General features: G+C 35.8%; 1 protein-coding gene across 3 annotated transcripts in view; it reads left to right on the top strand.

The window, feature by feature from the left end:
* Nucleotides 1–3904: 3904 nt before the first annotated feature.
* LOC123533700 (gephyrin-like) overlaps nt 3905–27832 on the top strand; it is a 473298-nt gene continuing 449370 nt past the window's right edge. For 2 of the 3 annotated variants that reach the window (XM_053551160.1, XM_045315486.2), the window contains exons 1-7: nt 3906–4049; nt 6335–6410; nt 8013–8070; nt 8368–8460; nt 12115–12209; nt 12538–12604; nt 14851–14958. In XM_053551160.1, coding sequence (XP_053407135.1) covers nt 3974–4049; nt 6335–6410; nt 8013–8070; nt 8368–8460; nt 12115–12209; nt 12538–12604; nt 14851–14958 — 573 coding nt within the window. In that variant the 5' untranslated portion in view covers nt 3906–3973. Of the gene's footprint in view, nt 4050–6334; nt 6411–8012; nt 8071–8367; nt 8461–12114; nt 12210–12537; nt 12605–14850; nt 14959–19004; nt 20452–20686; nt 24348–27832 lie in introns of those variants that run through there. The other variant, XM_045315495.2, reaches the window with a different exon arrangement.

The raw sequence follows: 27832 nt of genomic DNA, 5'->3' as shown, positions 1-27832 counted from the left end.
TTATTCAGAGAAATGTCAAGACAGATAACATAAAGGTCAAAGAAGCTGCATACACCACCTATGTCCGCCCCCAGCTAGAATACTGTTCAACTGTGTGGCATCCCTGGCAGAAAACTCTCGGCCATAAACTTGAACGAGTCCAAAGGTCAGCAGCTAGGTATGTTATGAATGATTACAACTATACAAGCAGTGTAACTGAAATGTTGAAATCCTTAGAATGGAAAACTCTCCAGTATCGTAGGTTAAACTGTTCATTACTTTTGTTTTACAAAGTAAGGACCCAGACCGTTGCAATTGACCAAGGTTACTTGACCCCCATTAGAAATCTGAACTACTTGATCCCTTATTCCAGCACTACTTTGCTAACTTATTTCCCTAGAAACATCCGTCTCTGGAACTCCCTCCCCACATCAGTCAAAGCTAGCCCCAGCCTCAGTATCTTTACAGAGAGGCTGGCGGCGGTCACTATGTAATTCTTCCATTCTGTCCTATTTTAACTGTAGCATACTGTCCTTTTATCTTTTACTTTTAATACTGTAATATACTAAATTTCTTTAACAACTGTTTCTCTGACAGCGCCGACCAGTCATAATCGGAAATCGATTGTTGGTTGTATTGATGTAGATGTAGATGTTGCCAGACTCTCAGTAAATACAATCAAGTTAGGGTTGGACTGTATTCATGTGTAGGGGGAGACCATTCCAAGAATGCATTGTTCCTGGAAAAAAGGAGGAGTTAGAATGGTACTGCGTAGGAGATTGTGGGATTAAGTAATTTAGGTTCCTTGTAGGTATGAGATGACTATGGTCAACTGCAATAAGACTGTACTTTAATCTAAAAAAATAAAATAAGAAAATTTTTGATGCGGCATTGTTAAAGGGATTGCAAATTAGGATCTTTAAGCATTCTGGTGACAATACTTGTTTGGCCATAGTTGTTACATACGTATCAAGCTGCAGATAGTTGTACTCGTTCAACTTTTATCGGAAATGTGCTCTTATTTCTTCATGTATCATCAAAAATGAATGAAACTGCTACATAATGTAGATTAGGGAATATTGAGTTGATATGACATGTGTTTTCTTTGGATAAATAATAAGTAAATGATAGTCCCCATGGCAACGTCATATGACGTCATCCGGCCCATTTTTGTCTCCTTTTCAAACTACATGCGCTAAAACATTACTTGCCACTGGCGTATTTTTCAAGCTACTTTTTCTTAATTGGGTAAATATAAATGTGAAGTGTAAGCGCTATGCCAATAACGTCATGCAAATTATAAATGTGACATCATTCAAATGTTTGACGGGCATATTGTGTTGGTCATCGCTTGAAGTCAGTGTTGAAAGGAGTCATGAGATAACACTTTGTTTTGAATCGAAAATCAAGAAAAGAGACACATGCGGTACTGCTAAAGGTTTAATGGACAATGCCCTGAAGTAAACAAAATTTTATTAGTGGAACGGGACGTTTAAAAGTGGTCAGGAGAATATCGCTGACGACTCGTGGTACGGACATGAAAAATGACGTTCAGTTACGTTTTATCAATTAAAGAGCTCCTTGATACGGCATCACAGTTCAGTGTCCCATTTCATCAGAACGACAGTTATATCATATGAACAATACTTATTTATTGGTAGGAATTTAAAGTGTAGAAAATGCATTTAATTGCGATAAACATTGAACCAATGGTAATCACAAGCTGTATCCATTAACTGTTTGTGATATGACACCGTCTTAATAATTCTTGGCCGCTTTTTGTGAAATGACGTTGCCTAGAAGACGATAAATAAATATTATATATGTTCTGATATTTGTAATTTAAATATTCGGACATATTATGTTTATATCAGTAATATTTCAATTTTCAGCAAAAATAGGACCAGAAATAAAGAAATGAGAGCACACTTCCGGATATTTATTGAACAACCCTCGTATTAGACAAGAGCTCCGATATTTCAGTAGAATCAGTACATTAATCTTTTGTTTCTGTTATCATTTTGTTTGGGTACGTACTTTCAAAGGATTTTCTTACATATTTGTTTATGTAACATTGTCATTGCTTGTTGTCCTAAACGGATACATTGTAATTAGATTTTGATTCAATGCAACAGTTAAGCTATGAAGCCAGTTTGCATATCATTAATTTGTTCCGGTCAAGTAAGTTAAATGAAACGTTACACGAGTTTTACTTGTTCCCTCACTTTCCCTTATATTTCCCTTTGGAACAACATTATAAATTAATGTTATGTTTAGTTTTTGAATATATTTGCCATACAATTTGCTGTCAAGTTTTTTTCAATAGTTCTAAATTATGTTACTTCTTTTGAAGGTAATTCATACCTCAACTGAGTTAGCCTACTCATTTGACATTAAAACCAATTACTACGTACGACATGAAGACCAGCTACCAGTTTGATAACAAGTTTTATTATTTTATTTTTCAGTCAATTAACAATCAATGAACGTTCATTCTGTAAAATGCTTGAATATCTGGTTTTGTATCATTCTGGCATGTCATAACTATAAAGGGAATTGGAATATAGCGGTGATGTATAACTGGTACTTATAGTTAATGCAATATTAAAAACAACAACAACAACAACAAAACACCTTTCAGTAAAATGGACATCGAGTTTTGCGGGAAGCGCTTCGAGGAATAATTTTTTGCAGATATGTTTCGGTGAGTTCTCAGACAACCATATGAGAGCCAATCCAGATTAATTTCAGGCAATTGCCACTGGTAAAAAAACAGGGATCAAAACATAACTTTTAACTTAAATTGGAGTACCATTTCTTCTGACGAGAATGTTAAACTTTTAGGTGTAACCTTTGATTTCAAACTAGAATTTGATACCCATATCTCTAACATCTGTAAAAAGGCTTCAAGGCAGTTAAATGTAAAGCAGTACATTTAAGACCATGTACTTGATTTAAAAACCATATAACATCAAAATGATATCGGCCCGATATTGGCAGATCATATCGTTGTCGCGAAATAGTGTGACAAGCAATGCTTCATCAGTTTTCTTCAAATATACACTTTATAAATTCTCAGAGTAATTTACTTGAGAACAGATGTGTCATGCATCATGTGTATGATGGTTATTTTATTTTATTGATATAATATTTTTCACAACTATTATACTACTTGTTTTATAGAGTTACGTAATTTTTCTGTATATTCTTAACACTATTAAAATTGTTCAGTTAGAATTTTAAACATATTTATATTTTCATTTTTTTTTTAAATATAAATATTCCTACGGCGGCATTCTACAAAAAATAAAAATGCATCTTAATTACAACCTCCTTTTATTACGTATAAAATGTTTATAAATACCGTCTACAAATTTTGCTTTTTGAACCTAGTTTGATTAATTCTGGCATACATCATATTTGCTTAATGAATTAGCACACATGAACAATTAGATTACTTTTTCACGTTTATCAATAATATTTTGAAAAATATAGCTATATTAGAGAATCCAGTATCGGCCCGATGTCAATTCGACTTAAGAAATGTAGTTACACTGACTGATGTCGATTTACCGATATCAATATATTTCGGCAGATCAACGGTCCGATCTCGGCGATGTATGATCATTTTGTGTCGATTCGCCGTAAAACCTAACTCACTCACTCACAACGGCCCGATGTCGGCGCTACATCGGCACATTTTGCCGACATTCCGACATTATACCTATATCGGGCCGATATAGTCATGCTGGCTGGGAAATATGTAAAATGTGTAATTTAACATGTTGATGTCTATGTATAAATATGTCGGTCAAAGTTATACATAGCTTATGTTTAAAATGTTATTTTATCTACAGTACCGACAATAAATAAATATTGACTTGACTTGACTTGAGTTATAGAAAATAAGTCAACATAGAACAATATTAACCTAATGAGGCTCCTGAAGAAAGAATAAAGTAAACGTTTGATCGAGTTAGGGAAAATCCAGGAAATGGCGTCAGGACAAAGTTCGGTGGCTTCAGCACTACACATGTCACAACGGCAGTTTAATGTTGGCATATTGACAGGTAAATTCTTTATAATTTCTGATAGCAATAAACTGCAACTGTCTCAATGCCTAGCCGTACTGGAGAAGTGTTTTTATATTGAGTTCCTGTTTTTGTTCGCCCTCAAAATTATTCGAACCAGTTATTGAATTTAGTAATTTTATTTACAGTTCAGGAAAGTTTTATATATTATGTATTCAACAGAGCATCTGTAAACCAGCAAATATTTTGATTTTACATTTTTTAAGTTATTTCAAAAGTAAGTTTGTGTAACGATAATAAAACAGGTAGGAGGATAAATCACAGTACACAGTCATGTAAAGTTACTGGTTTTATCGCTTGCGCATATAGCGGTGTAGACACGTTAACGTTAACCGTGTACTGTACATACATAAGATTTAGATCACCAGAAAATTCGTAATTTTGGATATTATTTGATAATTTTTACATAAATCAATGAGGAATTGAATCCCCTTTCGATGCATGTAAGTTTTATTTGAATTTATGGCTGATTCGTGAAATAATTGGCATTTAAACCTATAGCATGTAAAGCGTCAGCAGCTATGAAAATTTCATCGGTAATTGCTTCAACTATTTTGATCTTTTGAGTGTTTGACGCGAGTGGGGATATTGCCCATGGATATGAAAAAATTATCTCAATATTCATGATATTTCCCAGGTTCATGTGAAATTAGTTGGACTACTAGTCAATATAATTCGACGTTCTGATTGCTTTATATTTGTGGAGGGGCAATCTAAACGTCAAAACTTTGAAGGACCAAAATAATGGAGGATAAATCACAGTACACAGTCGTGTAAAGTTATTGGTTTTATCGACATATATTGGTGTGTAGACACGGTAAACGTTAATCGTGTACAGTACATATATAGGTTTTAATTACCAGAACATTTGTAATTTTGGATATTATTTGATAGTTTTTACATAAATCAATGAGGATTTGAATCCCCTTTCAATACATGTATTAAAGTTTTATTTGAATTTATGGCCAATTCGTTACATAATCGGCGTGTAAACCTATATAGCATGTAAAGCGTCGGCAGCGATGAAAGTTTCATCGGAAATTGCTTCCACTATTTTGGTCTTTCGAGTGATTGAGGCGAGTGGGGATATTGCCCATATGAAAAATTTATCTCAGTATTTCCTAGGATCACGTCAAATTTGTTTGACTAAGGCTTCTGGCTCTGCATGTACCTATCTTCCAATATTGCCTAACCCTTTACAGGGACATAGACACTTAATTCTCTCAATCTAGACACTGTCTGTCGTTAGAAAGACAAAATGTCTTAAAATCATTTCATTACAGTAACATTATTAATTCATTCAAACAACTAATTTAAAAGAAATTTTAAAAGAAACACTTTTTATACGTCTGAAGGGACGTATTATGTTATGATGCCGGTGCCGGTCAATTGGTCCATTCATCCTTCCTGTTAGCAATTTTGTGTTTGCTCTGTAACTCTTGAATCCCTTGAAGGATTTCGAAGTTAAACTTGACAGTCAAATGTTCACCACATTGAGACGACATGCAGCGCTCATGTTTTGGATGGCTCGGTTCAAGGTCAAGGTCACTCTTGGGAGTCAAAGGTCATATGACTCTGTTTCGTTTCCGCTCTGTAACTCTTGAACTGCTTGAAGGATTTTAAAGAAACTTGGCACAAATGTTTACTTGGTGACATTGAGATGACGTGCAGAGCCATGTTTTTTGGATGGCTTGCTTCAAGGTCAAGGTCACACTTAGGGTCAAAGGTCATACCATTGGGTGTATATTGCTCCACATTGCGGTGCTCTTAAATTTATACTAATCTGTTAAAATAAATCAACTTGGTTATGCAGCCTGAGGACAAGAAAAGTCAAATTTCTAAAATCATTCCAGTGAAAATCTAACTTGTACATTGCATTCAGTGAACAAAACTAAGTCTGACTGATCAGTTGTTAAAGATTCGAAAGTTTTTCCATCACATGACCAAACTCTTATTAACCTTTAGCCTGCTGGTGGCAAGTGATTCTGCCTTTGTGACCAGTGCAGACAGACCAAGGTGCATGCTGATCATGTTACTATTCAGTCTGTAAATTTTTAATGAACACCCTTTTAATGATAAGTGTTACTGCCCAAGTTGAATGATGGAGCAGTCCTTTAGCAGGCTAAAGGTTAAAGATTTAAGAAATAAATTGTAATTGCTATTAAGAATTATTTTTAGCTGAGCATTAGCGAGAGCAGCCTTGATGAAATACAGAATAACTTTTATTCCGGTCACTGTTTTTCATTATGAGACTTATATTTCAGTGAGTGATTCTTGTCACAGTGGAAGTTCAGAAGACAAAAGTGGACCAAATTTGAAGTTACTGACAAATACACTACTGTTAGTAAAACTTTCATCTCATCCCCAACCCCTATTCTTGTGCTCATGATAATATTATAGTAATTACAATGTATTTTCTGTACTGTCGAAGTAATCAATATTTTCATAGCCATAAATTGTTTCACAAAAGAATGGTCATTGAAATTTAATATGCATGTGATAAAGTATTTTCATAAACTTAATATGCCTGATATTCCTTATACATAGAGCTACTTATATGTACTACTGGTAATAACCAGGAGTTTGTTAAGGGGTGTCACCATATGTGAATCAAAGCAAGTGTGAGAAGCCCTGTGTGTTTTAAGGAAAAACTTAAAAAAATTAGGAATACATTCTTTGTAGTTTGACATGTACCATAAGATATATAATATTCTTGGGGGATTAAATTTCATGGTTGTGTCATTCCTTGAAAGTAAATCCAAATAAACAGGCAAAATTCACATTCATTTAATCTTCATTGAAATCCACAAATTCATTTCCCCACATTAAAATAGTCATTTTGGCAAAAACTGCAAAATTTCATGTCCACAAATTTGAATGATATAATTATAATGATACTTTTAAAATGCATGTATGCACTTACACATATGAGCCGTGCCATGAGAAAACCAACATAGTGCGTTTGCGACCAGCATGGATCCAGACCAGCCTCCGCATCCACGCAGTCTGGTCAAGATCCATGCTGTTCGCTTTTAAAACCTATTGCAATTAGAGAAACTGTTAGCGAACAGCATGGATCCTGACCAGACTGCACGGATGCGCAGGCTGGTCTGGATCCATGCTGGTCGCAAACGCACTATGTTGGTTTTCTCATGGCACGGCTCATTTACTCCCTGAAACGTCAATATTTTTCCATATTTACATCTAAACTTCATATCGGGTGCATGACATTTTAGTGTTTGACACAATCACAAAATCCATGAAGTTAAGTCCCAACAAACAAGCAATGTTAATCCCATTCTTTTATCTTGATAAGAGAAAATACACAAATTCATAACCCAAGGAAATTGCCATTTTTTTTGGCCAAGCACGAAATTTTATACTCACAAATTTAAATGATTTCATAGAAAATGTTACTATCTTTAACCCATACTTTCTATGCAAATGTTTACAAGTACTGTTTCCAAATAACTACTCACTTAAAGAATAGATTTTGTTTAAACAAGGCCTAATTTACAACTCATTATGTAAATACTTCAGTCCCAATGCTAAGATTAAAATCATCATTGTTAAAAGGAAAACATGGACTGACTGATTCAGCTCTATTCAGTTTATTGAAGATGGGTTATGGGTTATTAGTTACAAGTTTAATGCATCTTTAACGTCGACAACAGGGTGTATGACTTTATCGACCTTGACAAAGATCATGCTATGATGCCAGCAACAGAAAAAAAGCTGAACTTTCAGCAGTATATATTATGAAATAAAAGACTATTTGTCAACTTTGCACTAATAGGGTAGGAAAAAAAAGAGCGTCACTTGGTTTCCTCAGTATCGAATAAAAATGTAAGTTCAGTTGTTGTATTTTTATCTAGGCCAAGGTATGGATTCTGTTATTGAAATCTCAGTTGGAACTGTGGTATTTTTTTCTAAATATTGTAGGAACAATGGGTTTGTGACAGCTCAGGCAGTTGTTCCAGATGAAGTGGTAGAAATCAAGGTAAATGGAGCAATTTTGCATGACTTTTTCATGAGAAGGAATTTTCACAGTAACCAAGGTTTGTTAATAGAAGCATTCTTTGGGACCCATCATTTTTGGCCATTACAAATGCTTTGGTAATATTTGCAAAGTTTCTGTCAGAGTGACACGCAGTTTCAAGTTTTTTGAACCTCGGGGTAATAGTTTCGACTGCTGACTGACAAGCCATTCAATATGTGTATACTATGAGTTTAACAGTATTATGGACATAATGTATTTATCCTTGAAATGAAAATTATTGCTGTTGACACATTGCAGAAGAAGTTGATAGAATGGTGTGATAAATACAAGCTAAATCTGATCTTCACAACTGGAGGTACTGGGTTTGCTCCAAGAGATGTTACACCAGAGGTGAGTTTCCATATTTAATATATTGGGATGTTAAACTTTAGGAAGGTACTTAAAGCAACTAACCGACATATGACGGCTTGTGGATAATTGAAAAAACTGTATAGATATAAAACACCAATACATTTATATATATTTACAGTGGAACTAAACAGTCAATAAATTTCTTGTTTCTCAAAGTATTGGTAAATCAAATTTTCACACTATCAACGTTGGATCACAAATTCTGACTTCTGTCAAATCCCTTAGTCAAAGGTCTGTCAAATTACAAAGTCTAAATTCAATCTAATCAAAAAGTCTAATGTCTAAACACAAGGACTTAGGTCTGTCACAAAATCTGATGTCTTTCAAGTCACAGAATCTGTCAAATCACAAAGACTGATTTCTGTCAAATCAAAAAGTCTAACGTCTAAACACAAGGACTTAGGTCTGTCCAATCACAAAGTCTGATGTCTGATATATCACAAAGTTTGATATCTGATCTATCACAAAGTCTGATGTCTGATCTATTACAAAATCTGATATCTGATCTATCACAAAGTATGATGTCTGATCTATCACAAAGTCTGATATCTGATCTATCACAAAAAGTCTGATATCTGATCTATCACAAAGTCTGATATCTTTCAAATCATACAATCTGATGTCATTCAAGTCACAAAATCTGATGTCAAATCACAAAGACTGATTTCTGTCAAATAAAGAAGTCTAATGTCTAAAAACAAGACTTAAGGTCTGTCCAGTCACAAAGTCTGATGTCTGATATATCACAAAGTCTGATATCTGGTCTGTCACAAAGTCTGATGTCTGGAATATCACAAAGTCTGATGTCTGATCTATCACAAAGTCTGATGTCTGATCTATCACAAAATCTGATTGTCTGACCTATCACAAAGTCTGATGTCTGGAATATCACAAAGTCTGATGTCTGATCTATCACAATGTCTGATGTCTGATCTATCACAAATTCTGATGTCTAATCTATCACAAAGTCTGATGTCTGATCCATCACAAAGTCTGATGTTTGATCTATCACAAAGTCAGATATCTGATATATCACAAAGTCTGATGTCTGATCTATCACAAAGTCTGATGTCTGATATATCACAAAGTCTGATATCTGGTCTGTCACAAAGTCTGATGTCTGGAATATCACAAAGTCTGAAGTCGGATCTATCACAAAATCTGATGTCTGATATGTCACAAAGTCCGATGTCTGATCTATCACAAAGTCCGATGTCTGATATATCACAAAGTTGGATATCTGATCTATCACAAAGTCGGATATAGATCTGATCTATCACAAAGTCTGATATATGATATATCACAAAGTCTGATGTCTGATCTATCACAAAGTCTGATGTCTTTCAAATCACAAAATCTGATGTCCAATCACAAAGTCTGCGGTCTGTCAAATAACAAAATTTGATGTCAGATCAGAAAGTCTGATGTCTATCAAGTCACAACGTCTGTTTAACAATTCACAGAGTCTGATGGCTATAAAATCACAAAGTCTGATGGCTGTCAAATCACAAAATCTTCTGTCTGTCAAATCACAGAGTCTGATAGCTATCAAATCACAAAATCTTCTGTCTGTCAAATCACAGAGTCTGATGGCTATCAAATCACAGTCTGATAGCTATTAAATCACAGAGTCTGATGACTATCAAATCACAGAGTCTGATGGCTATCAAATCACAGAGTCTGATGGCTATCAAATCACAGAGTCTGATGGCTATCAAATCACAGAGTCTGATAGCTGTCAAATCACAAAGGCAAATGTCTGTCAAATCACAAGTTTGGTGTGTATCAGTTGGCTTTGAAAACAGTAGGTGCAGATTTCAGGATTTGCTACAAATTACAATATTTGAAATTTTAGTCTGTGGTTGAGACTGTATTTATATTTCGAGAGAACAACTGTGATATATTAATGTGCTGTGAAATTGTTGATTTTTAAGGGGGCCTATGTCACGTTTTTTATAGTTTCTGAAAATCTCATTGAATAATTTAAAAGTGAAATTGCATTTTTCGTCTTTGAAACTTTTATGTTGGCATAAAATGTCCACAAAAATGACAAAATTTGAAATATTTCACAATATCTCTTGAACCATTTTATGTGCAGTTCATCCAAAAAAGAAATTTAAGGAATCTTACTAAGAAATTGGCAGTCACACAGGCAGTTAGCTGCTTACATTATGGTTGTTGTATGTACAGATAAACTTCTTTTCAGAAATAATAAACTGCTTTCAAATTGTTTGTAGGTGATAAGTCTTGTCATTTTCATAAAAAGTTCTGATTCAACAAAGTCAAGTTATGTGGTGATGTTATTTTATACATTTTACAATCTCTACCCATTTTAAAAAGTCACACAATTATACGTACAAATCTCATTTATGAAACCATTGCATGGTAGATATTGAATTATTTCTGATACATGATCAAATATCTTTTTATGCCCCCGAAGGGAGGCATATAGTTTTTGAACCGTCTGTCTGTCTGTCGGTCTGTCAGTCTATCAGTCTGTCGGTCTGTCCGCATTTTTCGTGTCCGGTCCATATCTTTGTCATCGATGGATGGATTTTCAAATAACTTGGCATGAATGTGTACCACAGTAAGACGACGTGTCGCGCGCAAGACCCAGGTCCGTAGCTCAAAGGTCAAGGTCACACTTAGACGTTAAAGGTCATTTTTTATGATATTGCATTCGTGTCCGGTCCATATCTTTGTCATCCATGGATGGATTTTCAAATAACTTGGCATGAATGTGTACCACAGTAAGACGACATGTTGCGCGCAAGACCCAGGTCCATAGCTCAAAGGTCAAGGTCACACTTAGACGTTAAAGGTCATTTTTCATGATAGTGCATTCGTGTCCGGTCCCTATCTTTGTCATCCATGGATGGATTTTCAAATAACTTGGCATGAATGTGTACCACAGTAAGACGACATGTCGCACGCAAGACCCAGGTCCGTAGCTCAACAGTCAAGGTCACACTTAGACGTTAAAGGTCATATTTCATTATAGTGCATTGATGGGCGTGTCCGGTCCATACCTTTGTCATTCATGCATGGATTTTAAAATTATTGGGCATGAATGTGTACCACAGTAAGACGACGTGTCGCGCGCAAGACCCAGGTCCGTAGGTCAAAGGTCCTAAACTCTAACATCGGCCATAACTATTCATTCAAAGTGCCATTGGGGGCATGTGTCATCCTATGGAGACAGCTCTTGTTTCCCTAAGATATGGCAGGGTAAAGAAGTCTGTTTATTTTAACAAGATTTTCCATCCATATACAATGTAACCAAATTCCTTCATTTGTTAATTATAGGCCAGTTATAAAGTGTTTGTTGTTCTGTTGCAGTAAAACTCTATCTGTGTAATAACTTATAAATTGTCTTGAGTTTGCAAAATGAAACAAAAGATATCATGGCCTCTATTAATTTTTGTTGAAATTAGAAATTGCTTACTTAAACATATAACATATTTAAACATGTGAGAAATTTCAGGAATTTACTGTTTGAAATCTGTATTGTATTACAAAGATATCAGTTGAGGGTCCTCAGGTAGTGCTGGAGGGGGTGGAGTGGGGTGTGGATGGGGGGAGGGTCGGTTGTTAGAGGTTTTGTTAATTGTACATTGGATTTGATTTTTTTAGGCCACTAAGGCTGTGATAGAGAAAGAGGCACTGGGACTATCAGTCGCTATGTTGAAATCATCACTTGAAGTCACACCCATGGCTATGCTGTCGAGGTAACAACAGCAACTCTTGCCTTGATGTATTAATTTATGTCACAATATATTACACTCTTGAAGGAAAACTATATTGACATATTAAGTCTTGTGCATTTTGAAATTTTGTTTTCCATGAAAATTTGTCTAATGAAGATTAAAAACTATAAATTGTACATGTCAATGTTGCATAATTTCTGCCCTAGGACAAGTTTATATTTGCAGTTCAGTTGGATTATTTTACCCTTATAAGTAATATGTTTTAAATTATTTCTCAGTAATGTATTAGACTTTTCAAAAGTGGACTTGTACTCATTTGTTGACAGTATTTTGTTTGCATTTGTTTCAGACCAGTCTGTGGAATAAGGGGAGGGACAGTGATAATTAATTTACCTGGAAGTGCAAAGGGGTCTGAGGTACAGTCATTGTTTGTAACAATATTTAGTTCACCTGAGCAAAAATTTGCCCAAGACAAGCTATTGTGATTGACTTGTGTCCATCATCCGTTGTGATGAATCATTAACAATCTTGTGGTTTACTCCCTAGAGGACACAATTTTGAGTTAATCTAAATTATTTTGATCAGAATGTTTGCGTCAATAAAGTCTTTGAAGAGTTTGATATTCAGTCATCTGAGGTCAAAACTAAGCCACCATATTATATCAAAGAAAAATATTATTAACACTCTAAAGAGGCCACATTTCCTACCTGGCTGTCATGAAACTGTCAGAATTTTTGCCTTAACGAAACCACATTTTCCTCCTTGATGAAATTTGGCCAGAATATTTGTCCTTATTAAAGATAAATTAACCAAACCTTGAATTGAGAGGTTGCCTGTTGAATCTCCAGGCTGAAAGCTTAATTAAATTACAAATGACAATGTATCTAAAGACATTAAAATTTTGTTCTCCATGTTTGATTGATTTGGTGAAATTGTCAGTTTATACTTGTTAGTTTGTAGAGAAAGGTCATTACTGGTGTAGATTCTATGAACTTGAAAATCAGTTGAACAATGGTATTAAACCCAAAATCAGGCAAAAATAAGTTTGTTTGTTTGTTTTGGGCTTTATGCCATTTTTCAACAGTATTTCAGTCAAGTAACGGCGGGCAGTAAACCTAACCTGTGTTCCTGGATTCTGTACCAGTACAAACCTGTTCTCCGCAAGTAACTGCCAGCTTCCCCACATGAATCAGAGGTGGAGGACGAACGATTTCCGACACGATGTCTTTTATCAAATCGTCACGGAGAACATACGCTCCACCCAGGGATCGAATTCATGGCCCTGTGATCCATAGACCTAAGCAGGCTACAAATGTACTGAACTATGACATTGTTATATATTGTACATTCACTTGTACATAAAAGTTTTGATCATTTGAATAACTATATTATTTTCACTAATTTTTGTTTGGTCACTTTTCAATAGAAGCAGAATTGCTAATTGACTGTGGTTATACCAGTGATAGTGTTTAATCTTTAATCTCACTGCAAGTGATTGACAAATTACCCAAATGAAGCACAAACATAATTTGATCAGATTGAGATGTTTATGATGTGTGCTTTTTAGCTCGACTATTCATAGAATAGTGAGCTATTGCACTCGCCCATGCGTCGGCGTCCGCGTCGGCGTCGGCGTCCCCGTCCGCGTCCCGATTTTGGTTAAGGTTTTGTATGTAAGCTGGTATCTCAGTAACCACTTGTGGGAATGGATTGAAACTTCACACACTTATTCACTGTGACAAACTGACTTACATTGCACAGGTTCCATAACTCTATTTTGCTTTTTTACAAAATTATGCCCCTTTTTCGACTTAGAAATTTTTGGTTAAGGTTTTGTATGTAAGCTGGTAACTCAGTAACCACTTGTGGGAATGGATTGAAACTTAACACACTTATTCACTGTGATGAACTGATCTACATTGCACAGGTTCCATAACTCTATTTTGCTTTTTTACAAAATTATGCCCCTTTTTCGACTTAGAAATTTTTGGTTAAGGTTTTGTATGTAAGCTGGTATCTCAGTACTTACTAATGGGAATGGATTGAAACTTCACATACTTGTTCACTATCATGATCTGACATGCACTAAGCAAGTCCCATAACTCTACTCTCTTTTTTTTCAAAATTATGCCCCTTTTTCGACTTAGCAGTTTTTGGTTAAATTTTTGTATGTAATCTGATATCTCAGTATCTACTAATTGGAATGGATTGAAACTTCACACACTTGTTCACTGTCATGATCTAACATGCACTGTGAAGGTCCCATAACTCTACTTGGCATTTTTACAAAATTATGCCCCTTTGACTTAGCAGTTTTTTGTTAAGTTTTTATATGTAAGCTGGTATCTCAGTATCCACAAATTGGAAAGGATTGAAACTTCACACACTTGTTCACTGTCATGATATGACATGCAGTACAGAGGTTCAATACCTCTACTTTGCATTTTACAAAATTATGCCCCTTTTTCAACTTTTGTATTCATTCAGTTGACAAGGCTGTTGAATAGTCGAGTGTTGCTGTCCTCCGACAGCTCTTGTTGTTGATGTGTTCACTTATTACACAGTTTACTAAATTATAATCAATAGTTTGTTTCACAGTATATATTGGAGATTTATTTAACTAGAAAATCCATAGAATAACTAATATTTTTGACATTTACAGGAGTGCTTTAGGTTTGTTCTTCCTGCACTACCACATGCCATAAATCTTGTCAGGGGAGACAAGAAGCAGATTGTTGACACACACAAAATTGTACAGGAACAAGGCACAGTAAGTCTTCCTTGTTATCTCCCTTAGACCATGCTACTGGTGTTTGCAAAGTAGCACGTTTTACAGATACAAGAAAAATACAGTTTGATGGGAATACTTCTTTCTGAAGGTACTTCTCAACCATATTGTAGTGGCAAGTTAACCTAGCAAGGTACCTGGGTTTCTTACTGGCTTTAAAGAGGCCTCCATGGTCAAGCGATTATGATCTGACTTCCTTGCCCAGCACTGCTCTTGGTTTGAAACATTGCTTGAGATGTTTATGAGAGGAAACCATCCAGTTGGCTTGCAAAATTTTGGTTTTTCTACCCGAGTGCCAGCCTTTGCCTGAAAGAATGCTCGGAGGGGCACTTGGGGTCTTCCTCCACCATGAAAAGCTGGAAAGTTGTCATATGACCTATAAATTTCTCTGATCTGAAATACAACAAACAAACAGTTTTAACAGCACCGACTTCATGATTGCAGGCAGTGACAGCTTTCCAACATGTAGTAAAAGTGTATTGCCACAAAACATTTGAATTGCTTTATAATGTTTTATGCTAGACAGGGGCAAACCCGTTGAGAAAATCTCTTGCTCAATAAGATTTCATAGGAGGTAGCTACTATGACATTTAAGGTAAAAAATTGGTCATAATGCCAAGTAATAGAAAAGCCCTGTCTACAATTACACACTCAAGGAGCATACTTCCTACCTGATCAGTTATGTACATTTTTCGGTGTCTTTATGAAATTTAGAACATATTTGAAACTGGGTCATCTGGCGTCAAAAACTAGGACAGATCAAAGTATAACATTTTTGACACTCAGGGCCACATTTTGTTAGATTATTTACTTGATAAATCTTATTGGTTAACCTTGGGTCTAGGTCAATTCGGGCGGGGCGTATGTTCTCCGTGACTATTTGATAAACGACATTGTGTCTTAAATCATTAGTCCTCCACCTCTGATTCATGTGGGGAAGTAGGCACACACTTGCGGAGAACAGTTTTGTACTGGTACAGAATCCAGGAACACTGGAGAGGTTAACTGCCCGCCGTTACATGACCGAAATACTGTTGAAAAACGGCGTTAAACCCAAAACAAAATAAACAAAAACTACATGTAGGTCAGTATGTTAAACCTTAGAAATAAACTGTTGCACCCAAGAGGTAATATTTTCTACTTGATCTTCACGAAATGCCAGAATGTTTGTCATTTTGAAATCTATGTTAAATTATAGGAAAACATGGTACTGTCTGGATGTGCCACTTTTCTCACCTAATTTGATGAAACTTTTTCAGTCTTGGTAAAGTCCAGGTTCGAAATTAAGTCACCTGGCCCCAAAACTAGGTAATTACTACACGATTTTAGGTTAAATTGTTGTAAAACCTTGACACTCGAGAGGTCACATTTCATAGCCGACCTCTTTAAAACTCTAGTTCAGGTTTGAAACTTGATAAATCAGGGACAAAAAGTAGGTTACTAGGTCAGATCATAGAACAAAATTTGTTCACACTCCAGCGGTCTCATTTTTTTTACCTGATATACATGAAACCTGATCAGAATGTTTGATTCATGAAATCTAGGATGAATTTAAAATCGGGTTTATTTTTGATAAAAAACTAGGTTAGGTGAGAGCGTTCCTGGCCCTTTAATATTAAGATATCCACATGTAAGAAGAGAATGTATTTCGGTTTTAAATTACCACTCGGCATTTAAGGGATGTCATAGTAGTTGAATAGAATTATTATTACAGTGTTTATATGGCTTCTGGTTTTAATTGAAAAGTAAGACTGTTTCCAGGTCCAAGAACTATTTCATTTAAATAGGAAGGGTAAATCTGTAATGTTAATATAAAAGAAGCCATATGCAAGCAGCTGATTCAACAACATAATGCCGGATTAATTTCAAAATAGCTTTCTGCATTAAGTAATCCAAATTGTTATTAGTGAAATGAAATGTATCTTAATATGAGACACTTTCAGAGGATATTTTGAGATATCCAGATCTGTATGACATCTACATATGAAATTATTACTTTACACAATCATTAAAGAATATGTTGCAGAAAAGCAAGTCTTGTTGCAGTTGTGAAACGTGAGAATGATGAAGTACAAGTTTATAGGAATAAAAGTGCATTGCTATGCTTATTGATGTGAACTTGCATACATCAATTCATTTGAAATTATGAAAGAAAATAAGTCCTTAACATTGTGATGCGAATGTTTTCATTTAATTTATGACCTAATATTTCTGAGTTACTTAAAACACACTGCTTTAAACCTGTTTAATTAAAAGAAAAGTGACAAATATACAGACTACACATACAATTTTTCGTAGGACAATTGAATTGGATCAGTATGTCACAACTGTTATATTCGCCTTTCAGTACATATGTAATACTGTTGTATGATTTCTTCTTGACTTATTAAAAATGGATCAACACACATTTATACAGCTGGGCAGATCGTTTAAGGGTTTAATTCTTTAGATGTATTTATTATTATACAAAGATACTGTTCGTATAGCTGCTTTGAATGTTTGAATATAGCTAATGATTTATCTTATTTTACTGAAAAGATTGGCTATTACAGAGCATAGTTTATATTTTAGCAGGAATTAATGAAGTTTGAAAATACACGAATCCTTTCTTTTCTGGACTTACGTTACGAGGGTTCAACGCAATAAGGGCGTATCTACATATAATTATTATATGTAGATACGCCCTTATTGCGTTGAACCCTCGAAAATTTTGTGTATTGAGGAGTTTCTGTTTTTTTTAGTTCCTTCACTGGCTGCTTGATTGGACAAACATTTGTAACAATTATTTGTGGCAAATTTGTTTAATATATTCTCTGCATACTCCAAAGTGATTTGGTTTGGCTTTAACAGTTTTTAATATCATTCGCTAGCTGTCAAGTTTCACTGAAAAGCGTTGGTATAAGGAGATACGCATTTTTACCGAAGACAATCTTTAATTGAAAGCATTGGTATTTATATGAAATTAATGAAAACACTTCATTTGGGAATGGAATCTAGCTGATGGGTTTTGAGAGGTGACATCGGGTTGTTGTTCTATTTCCGAGGTACTTTTCAGAGATGCTTGTTATTCATGATTTCTTGTTAAATGTTGGAGAAAACTGAACTTGAAGTTAAAATGTTGTCATATATCAGTCCTTTATATGCTCAAAAGGAATTATTTACATCTTAGATTGATTTCTATATGACGGGATATATTGATTGTTTAAAGCGAGGAAATGCATGTCATTTCTGTTCTGTATCGAGTGGCAATTTTTCACTTGGAAGAGGGAGGCATGTTTCAAACACATGAGATATTGAACTAAACATTTGTCTATACATGTGTATTTGGAAATTTCTTCACCTTGATCATCACAAGGTTTAAAGATGATCGGTTTAGTCATTTGTAGTAACTTCAGAAATTTCAGTTTATATCTGTAACTGATGTCAATTTGAAAAGTCTGTGGCCCAGTGCATCTTTGCCTGGACCAATATCTGAGATTTTGCTATTGACGTTGTTCTCATTATTTGTAGATTAAACTACAGACAGGCCTTTGTTTTATCATAGCTGATTTGAATACCCTGTTATCAAGTCTAAGATGTCACCGCCTGAAGTTTCATTTCAGAAGCACCCTTCATTTGTTTGAAACACAATGTCGTTTGTTTCACATGAATTTACAAAACTTTTCGCATCAGCTCCTGAAAACGTTTGATACATGTATTTAACTGCAAGTGCATTTGAAAATCATAGATTCTTTGGACGGGCTGCAAGAAGTATAAATTAACGAAATAAACCATGCAGGAAAGAGACAGAATGCTGTAAGGAAAGATAACTTTCTTGAGGAAATGAGATAGTTTTCACCTTCTCAGATTATTTAAAGAGAATACATAGGATACCAGAAACCTTGTTTGAAAGTAGGGCATGACTTTGTTGACTAGAAAATGTTCATCTAAGAACTATTTGACATCTGCAACACATTGTATATGACATCTGTGCCCTGAGTTCCAACTGGCAAGAGCTAAAGATTAAAATTTGACAATATATTTTACAGAGTGATTTCTCGCAAGGGAGTCGAAGCAAATATTTGAAGCTGGACACCGGCAATAAACCCTGCACACAGAAGACAGCTAGTGAATTACTGAAGGGTAGGAAGAGAAGTTTCACAACAGGTCAGCCAACAGTGGACAACTTGCAGAATATTAATGGTCGTCAATTTGGAAGAACGGAAGAAAGGAAGAAAATGATGGAAGAACTGAAGGCAAGAAAACCTATACAAGTAAAGCCTGAGACACAAGGCGTGAGAGTGTACACTGTTGTACCAGTTCTTAAATCAGTACAGTCACCGTCTAATGAAAAGCCTCTTGCACAACGTGTATCAGAAGATGAATGGAAAAAACAAGTTTCAAAGATAAACTCAGGGTTATACAGAAAAGGAATAAATACTGATAAAAACAATAAAGATAATGCTAGAACATTGTCAAGCTCAGCAACTAACAATAAAGAAAGTTTAAGAAATGCTAAATATGTGCTTAATGCTCGTACAACTAAACCTTTAGACAAGACAGTTAGAAAAGATAAGCCAGTAGATTTTCCTGCTGATGATGATGACGATGATGGTGGTGATGAAGTTGATGATGGAAATAACAGTGATAATGATGATAACATAATAAGAACAGATGTTGATTTCTCAACAGAGATAAGCAGTCCTTTGAAAACAAAAAGTGGTTTGAACAAACCAGAACAGAATTGCGATGGGATAAACTTTGAGAGGGAAAGGGATTCAGTGTATGCCAAGATCTTGTGTGAAATGAGTAAAGGAAAAGGACCTATATGTCGAAAAACAAATGTTGAAAGAAATAACCATTCAGAAAGCATAGACAGTTTAAGAAATTTGAAACAGTTCGCAAGCAAAGATGCATCAGCGGACGCTGTTAGTAAAGACAGTATTGAAACTGCACTCAGTGAAGACAGTGATAGTGCAGTCAAAAGTTTACCATCGCAGTCCGAAATAAAAAAAGACAAGGTTAAATTTAACTTAAGTAGAGTTATAAGCAGAAGTGTGAGTGTGAATACTGATGAAGATATTGATCAGAACAAATCACAAAATCGCGTAATTAGTAAGAAAGCAAAGATACATTCTAGAGATGCTGAAGTTTGTTTTGCTCAGGTGGGCAGAAGTGCAAAGATTTGGATGCAAGAACATCCTCAGATCAAAGGCATATACCTCAACAAAGGCAAACGTGAAGTGAAGAGAAACATCGTGTCACTGAAGCGGTTGCCAACTGCTGTAGATAAAGGTAGTTACATGAGGAATGGGAGAATCAATGATAAAAATAGAATCGATGATGGGTTTGTTTTCACAGAAGAAGGACAAAGCAGACGAGATTTGTTTGAAGAAGGAAAAGTTCGAGATGAATACGTAGTCAACTGGTACATGTGGTGCCCTGGTCATGGGAACTGTAAACGAAAATGTGGCGGGTTTGGAAAATGCGAAGAAGGTATGTGTTGCTAAGCTTTATAAATAAATTTCATAGAATTAATATTTTTGTGTCAAGTTAGATCGCAGATCTATCAGTTAATATATCGGTAGTCAGCTTATTTTGATTATTGTTCAACCTATGGATCTGAATTAATTTCAGCTTGTTACTATATTTACCTAACTGTTATTCAGAAATTTTTTATTTTAGACGAAGGAAATATTCTGATATAATTTCTTTATTTATTAATAAACAGGCTGCACTGGTAACAGACATAAGCAAGATCGTCACAACTGTTCACTCATGATTAATTGGAAGCTTTATTTGAGTGATCTTGATAAATGGAGGATTCAGATTACTGGATCACATGTGCCGATTAGTATGGATTGGATATTGCCATATGGAGAAAAAGAAAGATTTGATGAAGATACAAGAGATCTGATTATAGAATGCTCACAAAAGGCAGCGGACGATATTGAGATTAAGGAGCTTATAGCACAGAAACAGAAGTTTGCATCACCAAGAGCTATTCCTTCGTGCCAGAGAATAAAAAGATTTAGAAAAAATAGAATCTATAAAGAAATGACAAGGGACCAAAATGTGAGAGACACTCTAGAGGTTAAAGAGCATCCTGTTTCTAATGAGATTGAAACTACCAGAGAGATTCAAGAACAGGTCGATGGTAATATGCCGATGGTACCGTTGAGTGACGATTGCAATGCAGAGGGTGAAGAAAAGCATGCTGATGATACTGCTGTCTCAATAAAGGATACTGCGTATGAAGAACAGAAAAGTGTGGAGGTGGTACAGGATGAAACTGGACAGTGGAAAGCTGTTGAAGGACCAGGTAGTGAGGGCTGTGTTGTGTCATACTATGATGGTGCACACATGTCTGGCAACATGTCTATGGATGCAACTAGTGACAATCAAGTTGATCAAGGGATGCTTCATCAATCTTATGATAGTCAGAATATAGCACAGACTTTACCTTTGGAAGTCATAAGTTGCAACTCATCTTCTCAGTTAGGATTTGCAGCAGGAAACACACCAAACATACAAGAGAGTGGATCAGAAATGGAATTAATAGCAGTTCCAGTGTCACAGTCGGCGCCACTTGATGCTGTTTCCATGCATCCTGTGTCGCAGATTCCGACAGTAGTGAATGCATTACCAGTGATAGTTGGTGGTGACGCTAATGGACAGCCGTGCTATGGGAACTTTGGAGATATCGCTTTCTTTGTTTGTCCACAGGACTCGAATCTGCAGGGACAATAAAACACGACAACTGCAAAAGATTGCTTTTGCTGTATACATGTATTTACGACAGCAAAGCTGCTACGTTTTCGTACTTTTTTAACAAATGACACATTTTCTTGGGGTTTAGAAACGACTATTTTTGCTGTTTAGGATATCCAGTTTATATGTTTTCGTTCATTAATATTTTTGTTGGCTGTGGAGGGGCGCATTTTGATTGATGTTGTTCATCTCTTTGACTAACCTTCATTTCTTCCTTTCTCATTGAGAAGTAAGTTAAAAAAATCTGGAGTCTTAAAACAAAATAGGATTTCTATTCAGTGTCTAAGTTTGTGCGCTGGGGTTTCATTTTCGATTTCAGTCAGTAAAACCACAGAGTTATGGATCTTGATTTAGTCAAAATATGTAGGAATGTGTGTGAAGTTGTGCACCTGTGGTTTTGTTTTGGATATGGCCTTTGCACAAAGGGCTTAAAAGTTTATGGCATATGTCTCAGAAGTATTTGACCTAATGTTATGAGACTTTGTAGGAATGTCATTTGACATATGAAGTTGTGCATCTGGGGTTTTATTTGAGACCCACCTTCTCAAAAAGCACTTTCTGTGCTCTTTCAGTTTCTTTCGTCTTCTTTTCATGTTGTGATGTTTGGTAGAATCCTCTCCTAATGCCTTTGACCTCTGACACGCAACTCAGATGTTGTTTTTTGCTCTTTTTTCTACTGTAATTATATCATTCTCTAGAAATTACTTTTTCAGTTTTAATTCCTTGTCAATGAATAGTTTACGTAGTACTGCAGTAACAAGTAACTTATGACCATGAAGTGGTAGTAAGTAGGGGCACTAGTGTTCTGTGTACACACGTCTAGTTTACTCTTAAGGTATTAGGCCCATAATAGAGTACCTCCTTTTTGAAGAGTATTCAATTCCTACAATAAACATACTTTGACTGCAATTTTCAGGGGGGCGTAGGTTCAAGCCCCACTAGGACCAAATTTTTTTCCCCTTATTTTCCTTTTTTCTAGTAAGTTTTTACTTCTTTCAAGACTTTTTATTGATTTATTGTACAAAAGTGGAAAAAAAAATCATTTGATATGCGATTTCTTGCTGTTAGAAGTGAATTTACCTCTGAAACAGAAGGGGTAGAGTTAGACATCTTTAAAAATACTGAGTAAAAGTTCTCTATTTTGCCTTTATTCTTTAGATTACATATTATGGAAGAAATGTAGGTAGGTTTTACTTCTGCCCAAATGTTATTTTTGAATAAAGTAAGCAAAATGCAAAACAGACCCGCAGGAATCGACCTTAATGTTTCAATATTGGAGTTGGAATTCTGTCTGATTAAATCCGTTTTCTCGAGGCACCCTAGAAAAAATGATATTGACAGTTTTTATTTTAAGTTTATGATTGTTTACCAATAGTTTGATGTTTCTTTTATAAAAAATAATGGCATAATGAATTCTCTGCAAACGTTTTGGATAAAGGCCACCACTCTGAAATTTGTCTCTACTTGAGCTTTAGGAAATACCATAAATTATACAAAGTTTATAAAAAACGGCACGGTAAAAGTTTTTAAAAATTTGCATATAAGTGCGAAGCATGGTCAATTGTAAGAATATACCAAGCAAATGCCATTTTTAGCTCATCTGATTTTTTGAAAAAAAATGATGAGTTATTGTCATCACTTGAGCGGTTGTCGGCGTCGGCGTCGGCGTCGGTGTCGGCGTCGGCGTCTGCGTCGGCGTTGCTTGGTTAAGTTTTATGTTTAGGTCAGCTTTTCTCCTAAACTATCAAAGCTATTGCTTTGAAACTTGGAATACTTGTTTACCATCATAAGCTGACCCTGTATAGCAAGAAACATAACTCCATCTTGCATTTTGCAAGATTTATGGCCCCTTTTGTACTTAGAAAATATCAGATTTCTTGGTTAAGTTTTATGTTTAGGTCAACTTTTCTCCTAAACTATCAAAGCTATTGCTTTGAAACTTGGAATACTTGTTCACCATCATAAGCAGACCCTGTACATCAAGAAACATAACTCCATCTTGCTTTTTGCAAGAATTATTGCCCCTTTTGGACTTTGAAAATCAGTTTTCTTGGTTAAATTTTATGTTTAGGTCAACTTTTATCCTAAACTATCAAAGCTATTGCTTTAAAACTTGCAACAGTTTTTCACCATCATAAGTGGACCCTGTACAGCAAGAAACATAACTCCATCCTGCTTTTTGCAAGAATGATGGCCCCTTTTGGACTTAGAAAATATCAGATTTCTTGGTTAAGTTTTATGTTTAGGTCAACTTTTTCTCTTAAACCATCAAAGCTATTGCTTTAAAACTTGCAACTGTTGTTCACCATCATAAGCTGACCCTGTAAAGCAAGCAACGTAACTCCATCCTGCTTTTTGCAATAATTATTGCCCCTTTTGGACTTAGAAAAATCATTTTCTTGGTTGAATATTATGTTTAAGTCAACTTTTCTCTTAAACTATCAAAGCTTTTGCTTTAAAACTTGCAACAGTTTTTCACCATCATAAGTGGACACTGAACATCAAGAAACATAACTTTATCCTGCTTTTTGCAAGAATGATGGCCCTTTTTAGACTTAGAAAATCATGGGTAGGATAATATTTCTATTATACAAAAAAATCAGATGAGCGTCAGCACCCGCAAGGCGGTGCTCTTGTTTAAACATTACTATTAGGGGCCTAATACCTTAAATGTTATCAAATGTCAATGATAAATAGTTTTCTCTTTTTTTCCTAAAGGAAGAAATGAGTTTGAACTTTAGTTTAATTAATATCGAAGTACAAAAATGTTAATGCATATTACTTGTACTTAAAAACTTCGTCTGACAGGATGCATTCTTTTTATGTATACTGTATGATACCTTAATTCAATACATACATCATAATGTGTTTCATTGAAATGTTGAAGTTTTAAGTCTTCACAAGAATGTGAATAATCTCCATTAAAATGAATTAAAAGATTGTATATCAGTGCTTATATTTTAACCAGATAATGAATCCCTTAAAGCTTCATTATTAAATGAAACTTTAAAAAATGCAAAAGGGTGTTAATAACCTTTACTCCGATAATGAATTAATTCATTAATCCCCGCCACAAATGGTGGGGGGTTATAGGAATGGTCTCTGTCCGTCCTTCCGTCTGTCCGTAACACTTTCCTGTCCGCTCCATATCTCCTAAACCTCTTCAAGGATTTTCATGAAACTTGGGTGAAATGAATCACCTCATCAAAACGATATACATAACTTATGAGTCAGCCATGCTAGCTCAAGGTTAAGGTCACAACTTAGGGTCAAAGGTTTGAGCCTTCCATTTTGTGTCCACTCTATCTCGTAAACCCCTTGAAGGATTTTCATCAAACATGGGTCAAATGATCACCTCATCAAGAACTCATGAGTCAGTCATGTCAACTCAAGGTCAAGGCATAACTCAAGGTCAAAGGTTTGAGCTCTGTATCTCCTTAACCCCTTGAAGGATGTTCATGGAACTTGGGTCAAATGATCACCTTATCAAGACATTGTGCAGAATTCATGTGTCAGCCGTGTCCAAGGTCAAGGTCACAGTTAAAGGTCAAAGGTTTAGTCTTTCACTATCCATAGCAGTGGCGGGGGATTTAGCTGTCTTTCAGACTGCCTTGTTGTCTCCCGCCGATGAAATCGGGAGGGGGGTATTGAAATGGCGTTGTCCGTCCGTCACGTCCGTGCATCCGTGCGTGCGTGCGTCCGTCCGCAGCCATATCTCAGTAACTAGCAGGTAGAATTTCATGAAACTTGAAATAAACATGAACCAACATACTGCGATGATGCCCGTCAAGTTTTTTTTTTGATTGGTCAATTTTCCTTAGAGTTATTGCCCTTGATTTAATGAAAAATGTCCGTCCGCAGCCATTTCTCAGTAACTATCATGTAGAATTTCATAAAACTTGAAATAAACATGCACCAACATACTGCGATGATGCCCGTCAAGTTTTTTTTGGATTGGTCAATTTCCCTTAGAGTTATTGCCCTTGATTTAATGAAAAATCCACGTCTGCAGCCATTTCTCAGTAACAAGCTGGTAGAATTTCATGAAACTTGAAATTAAAATGAACCAACATACTTCGATGATGTCTGTCATTTTTGTTTTTCAATTGGTCAATTTTCCTTAGAGTTATTGCCCTTTAATTGTTTGAAAATCTACAGATTTGTACATAACAAACCAACCAATTGGTAGAATTTCATTAAACATCTTTCATTCTTTTCCATGAACATTTATTATAAACATGTGAAGTTGTGTACCCACACCTGGTCACCACCGTGCCTTGGTCACACCCCCTCCCCCTTCCCCCCCCAAAAAAGATATTTTTTCATTCCTTTGTATTTTTTTTCAAACCTTCCATAAATATTTATCAACATGCAAAGTTGTACCATTCCCCCACCTCACTCCTCCACCCAGTCATGCCCACCACACCAAGCATGCATCACAATCACACCCCCCCCCCCATTTTTTTAATTTTTTTTTACATTTTTAATTTTCCATCAATATTTATAATCAACATACGATGTTTTGTACCCTCACCCAGTCACCCCCGCTCCACCCCCCTCACACACCAAAAAATAGCATTCATTTTCTGTTAAATTGATTTTGACTAATGAAATTATTTGCCTCTTAGTAACATCCTTAACTTTTTGCCGGATATACTGCTTTGCCGTTCCTCACCACAAACCCTTTCGGTGGGGGATACCAATTCATCGAATTTGCTTGTTTTATACAGGGACATCCGTGGCCGAATGATTAAGGTCACTGACTTCCAAGCACTTGCTCCTTGCCAATGTGGATTCAAGGTATAAATTGAGGAAGTTATCCATCCAGCTGGCTTACATAGTGTTGGTGGGTCTGCCGATTTTCTGGGGAACACTTCTGGAATGTTTTTTCTCCACGAAAAGCTAGAAAATTTGCCATATGGCCTAAACCGAACAAAAGTAAAAAATAAATAACTACCCCCCCCCACCCCAAAAAAACAACAACAAAAAAAACAACAAAACATTTCTTTTAATAACATGGGAGAGCAACTGTTGCGTTCTTACAGGAAATAGCTTGTTAACACTCTAGATGTCACAGTTTTGGCCCAGTCTTAATGAAACTTGGCCAGAATGTTACCCTCAATAAAATCTTGGATGAGTTCGATATTGGGTCATCAGGGGCTGAAAACTGGGTCACCAGGTCATGTCAAAGGAAAAGCTTGTTAACACTCTAGAGGTCACATTTGGCCCAATCTTAATGAAATTTGATCAGAATGTTACCCTTAATAAAATCTTAGATGAGTTCGGCCCGCCCGCTTAGCTCAGTAGGTAAGAGCGTTGGTCTACGGATCTCGGGGTCGCGAATTCGATCCTCGGGCGGGGCGTATGTTCTCCGTGACTATTTGATAAACGACATTGTGTCTGAAATCATTAGTCCTCCACCTCTGACTAATCATGTGGGGAAGTTGGCAGTTACTTGCGGAGAACAGGTTTGTACTGGTTCAGAATCCAGGAATACTGGTTAGGTTAACTGCCCGCCGTTACATGACTGAAATACTGTTGAAAAACGGCGTTAAACCCAAAACAAACAAACAAACAAACATAGATGAGTTGGATATTGGGTCATCTGGGGTCAAAAACTAGGTCACCAGGTCAAATCAAAGGAAAAGCTTGTTAACTTTGTAGAGGCCACATTTATGACTGTATCTTCATGAAAGCTGGTCAGAATGTTAATCCTGATGATCTTTAGGACATGTTCAAATCTTGGTCAGATGGGGTAAAAAACCTAGGTCACTAGGTCAAATCAAAGGAAAAGCTTGTTAACACTTTAAGAGGCCACATTTCTGACGTATCTTCATGAAACTTGGTCGGGAAGTTAATCTTGATGATCTTTAGGTTAAGTTCGAATCTGGGTCTTACGGGGTCAAAAACTAGGTCACCGGGTCAAATCAAAGGAAAAGCTTGTTAACACAAGAGGCCAAATTTAAACCTCTGTCTTCATGAAACTTAGTCAGAATGTTAATCTTGATGATCTTTAGGTCAGATTCGAATCTGGGTCATGTGGGTTCAGAAAGTAGGTCACCGGGTCAAATCAAAGGAAAAGCTAGTTAACACTTTAGAGGCCACA

The sequence above is a fragment of the Mercenaria mercenaria genome, chromosome 1, assembly GCF_021730395.1.
Source record: "Mercenaria mercenaria strain notata chromosome 1, MADL_Memer_1, whole genome shotgun sequence".
In the NCBI taxonomy this organism is placed as follows: Eukaryota; Metazoa; Mollusca; class Bivalvia; order Venerida; family Veneridae; genus Mercenaria; species Mercenaria mercenaria.
Note: the sequence above shows the minus strand (reverse complement) of the source record. Positions and strands in the feature narration are given on the sequence as shown.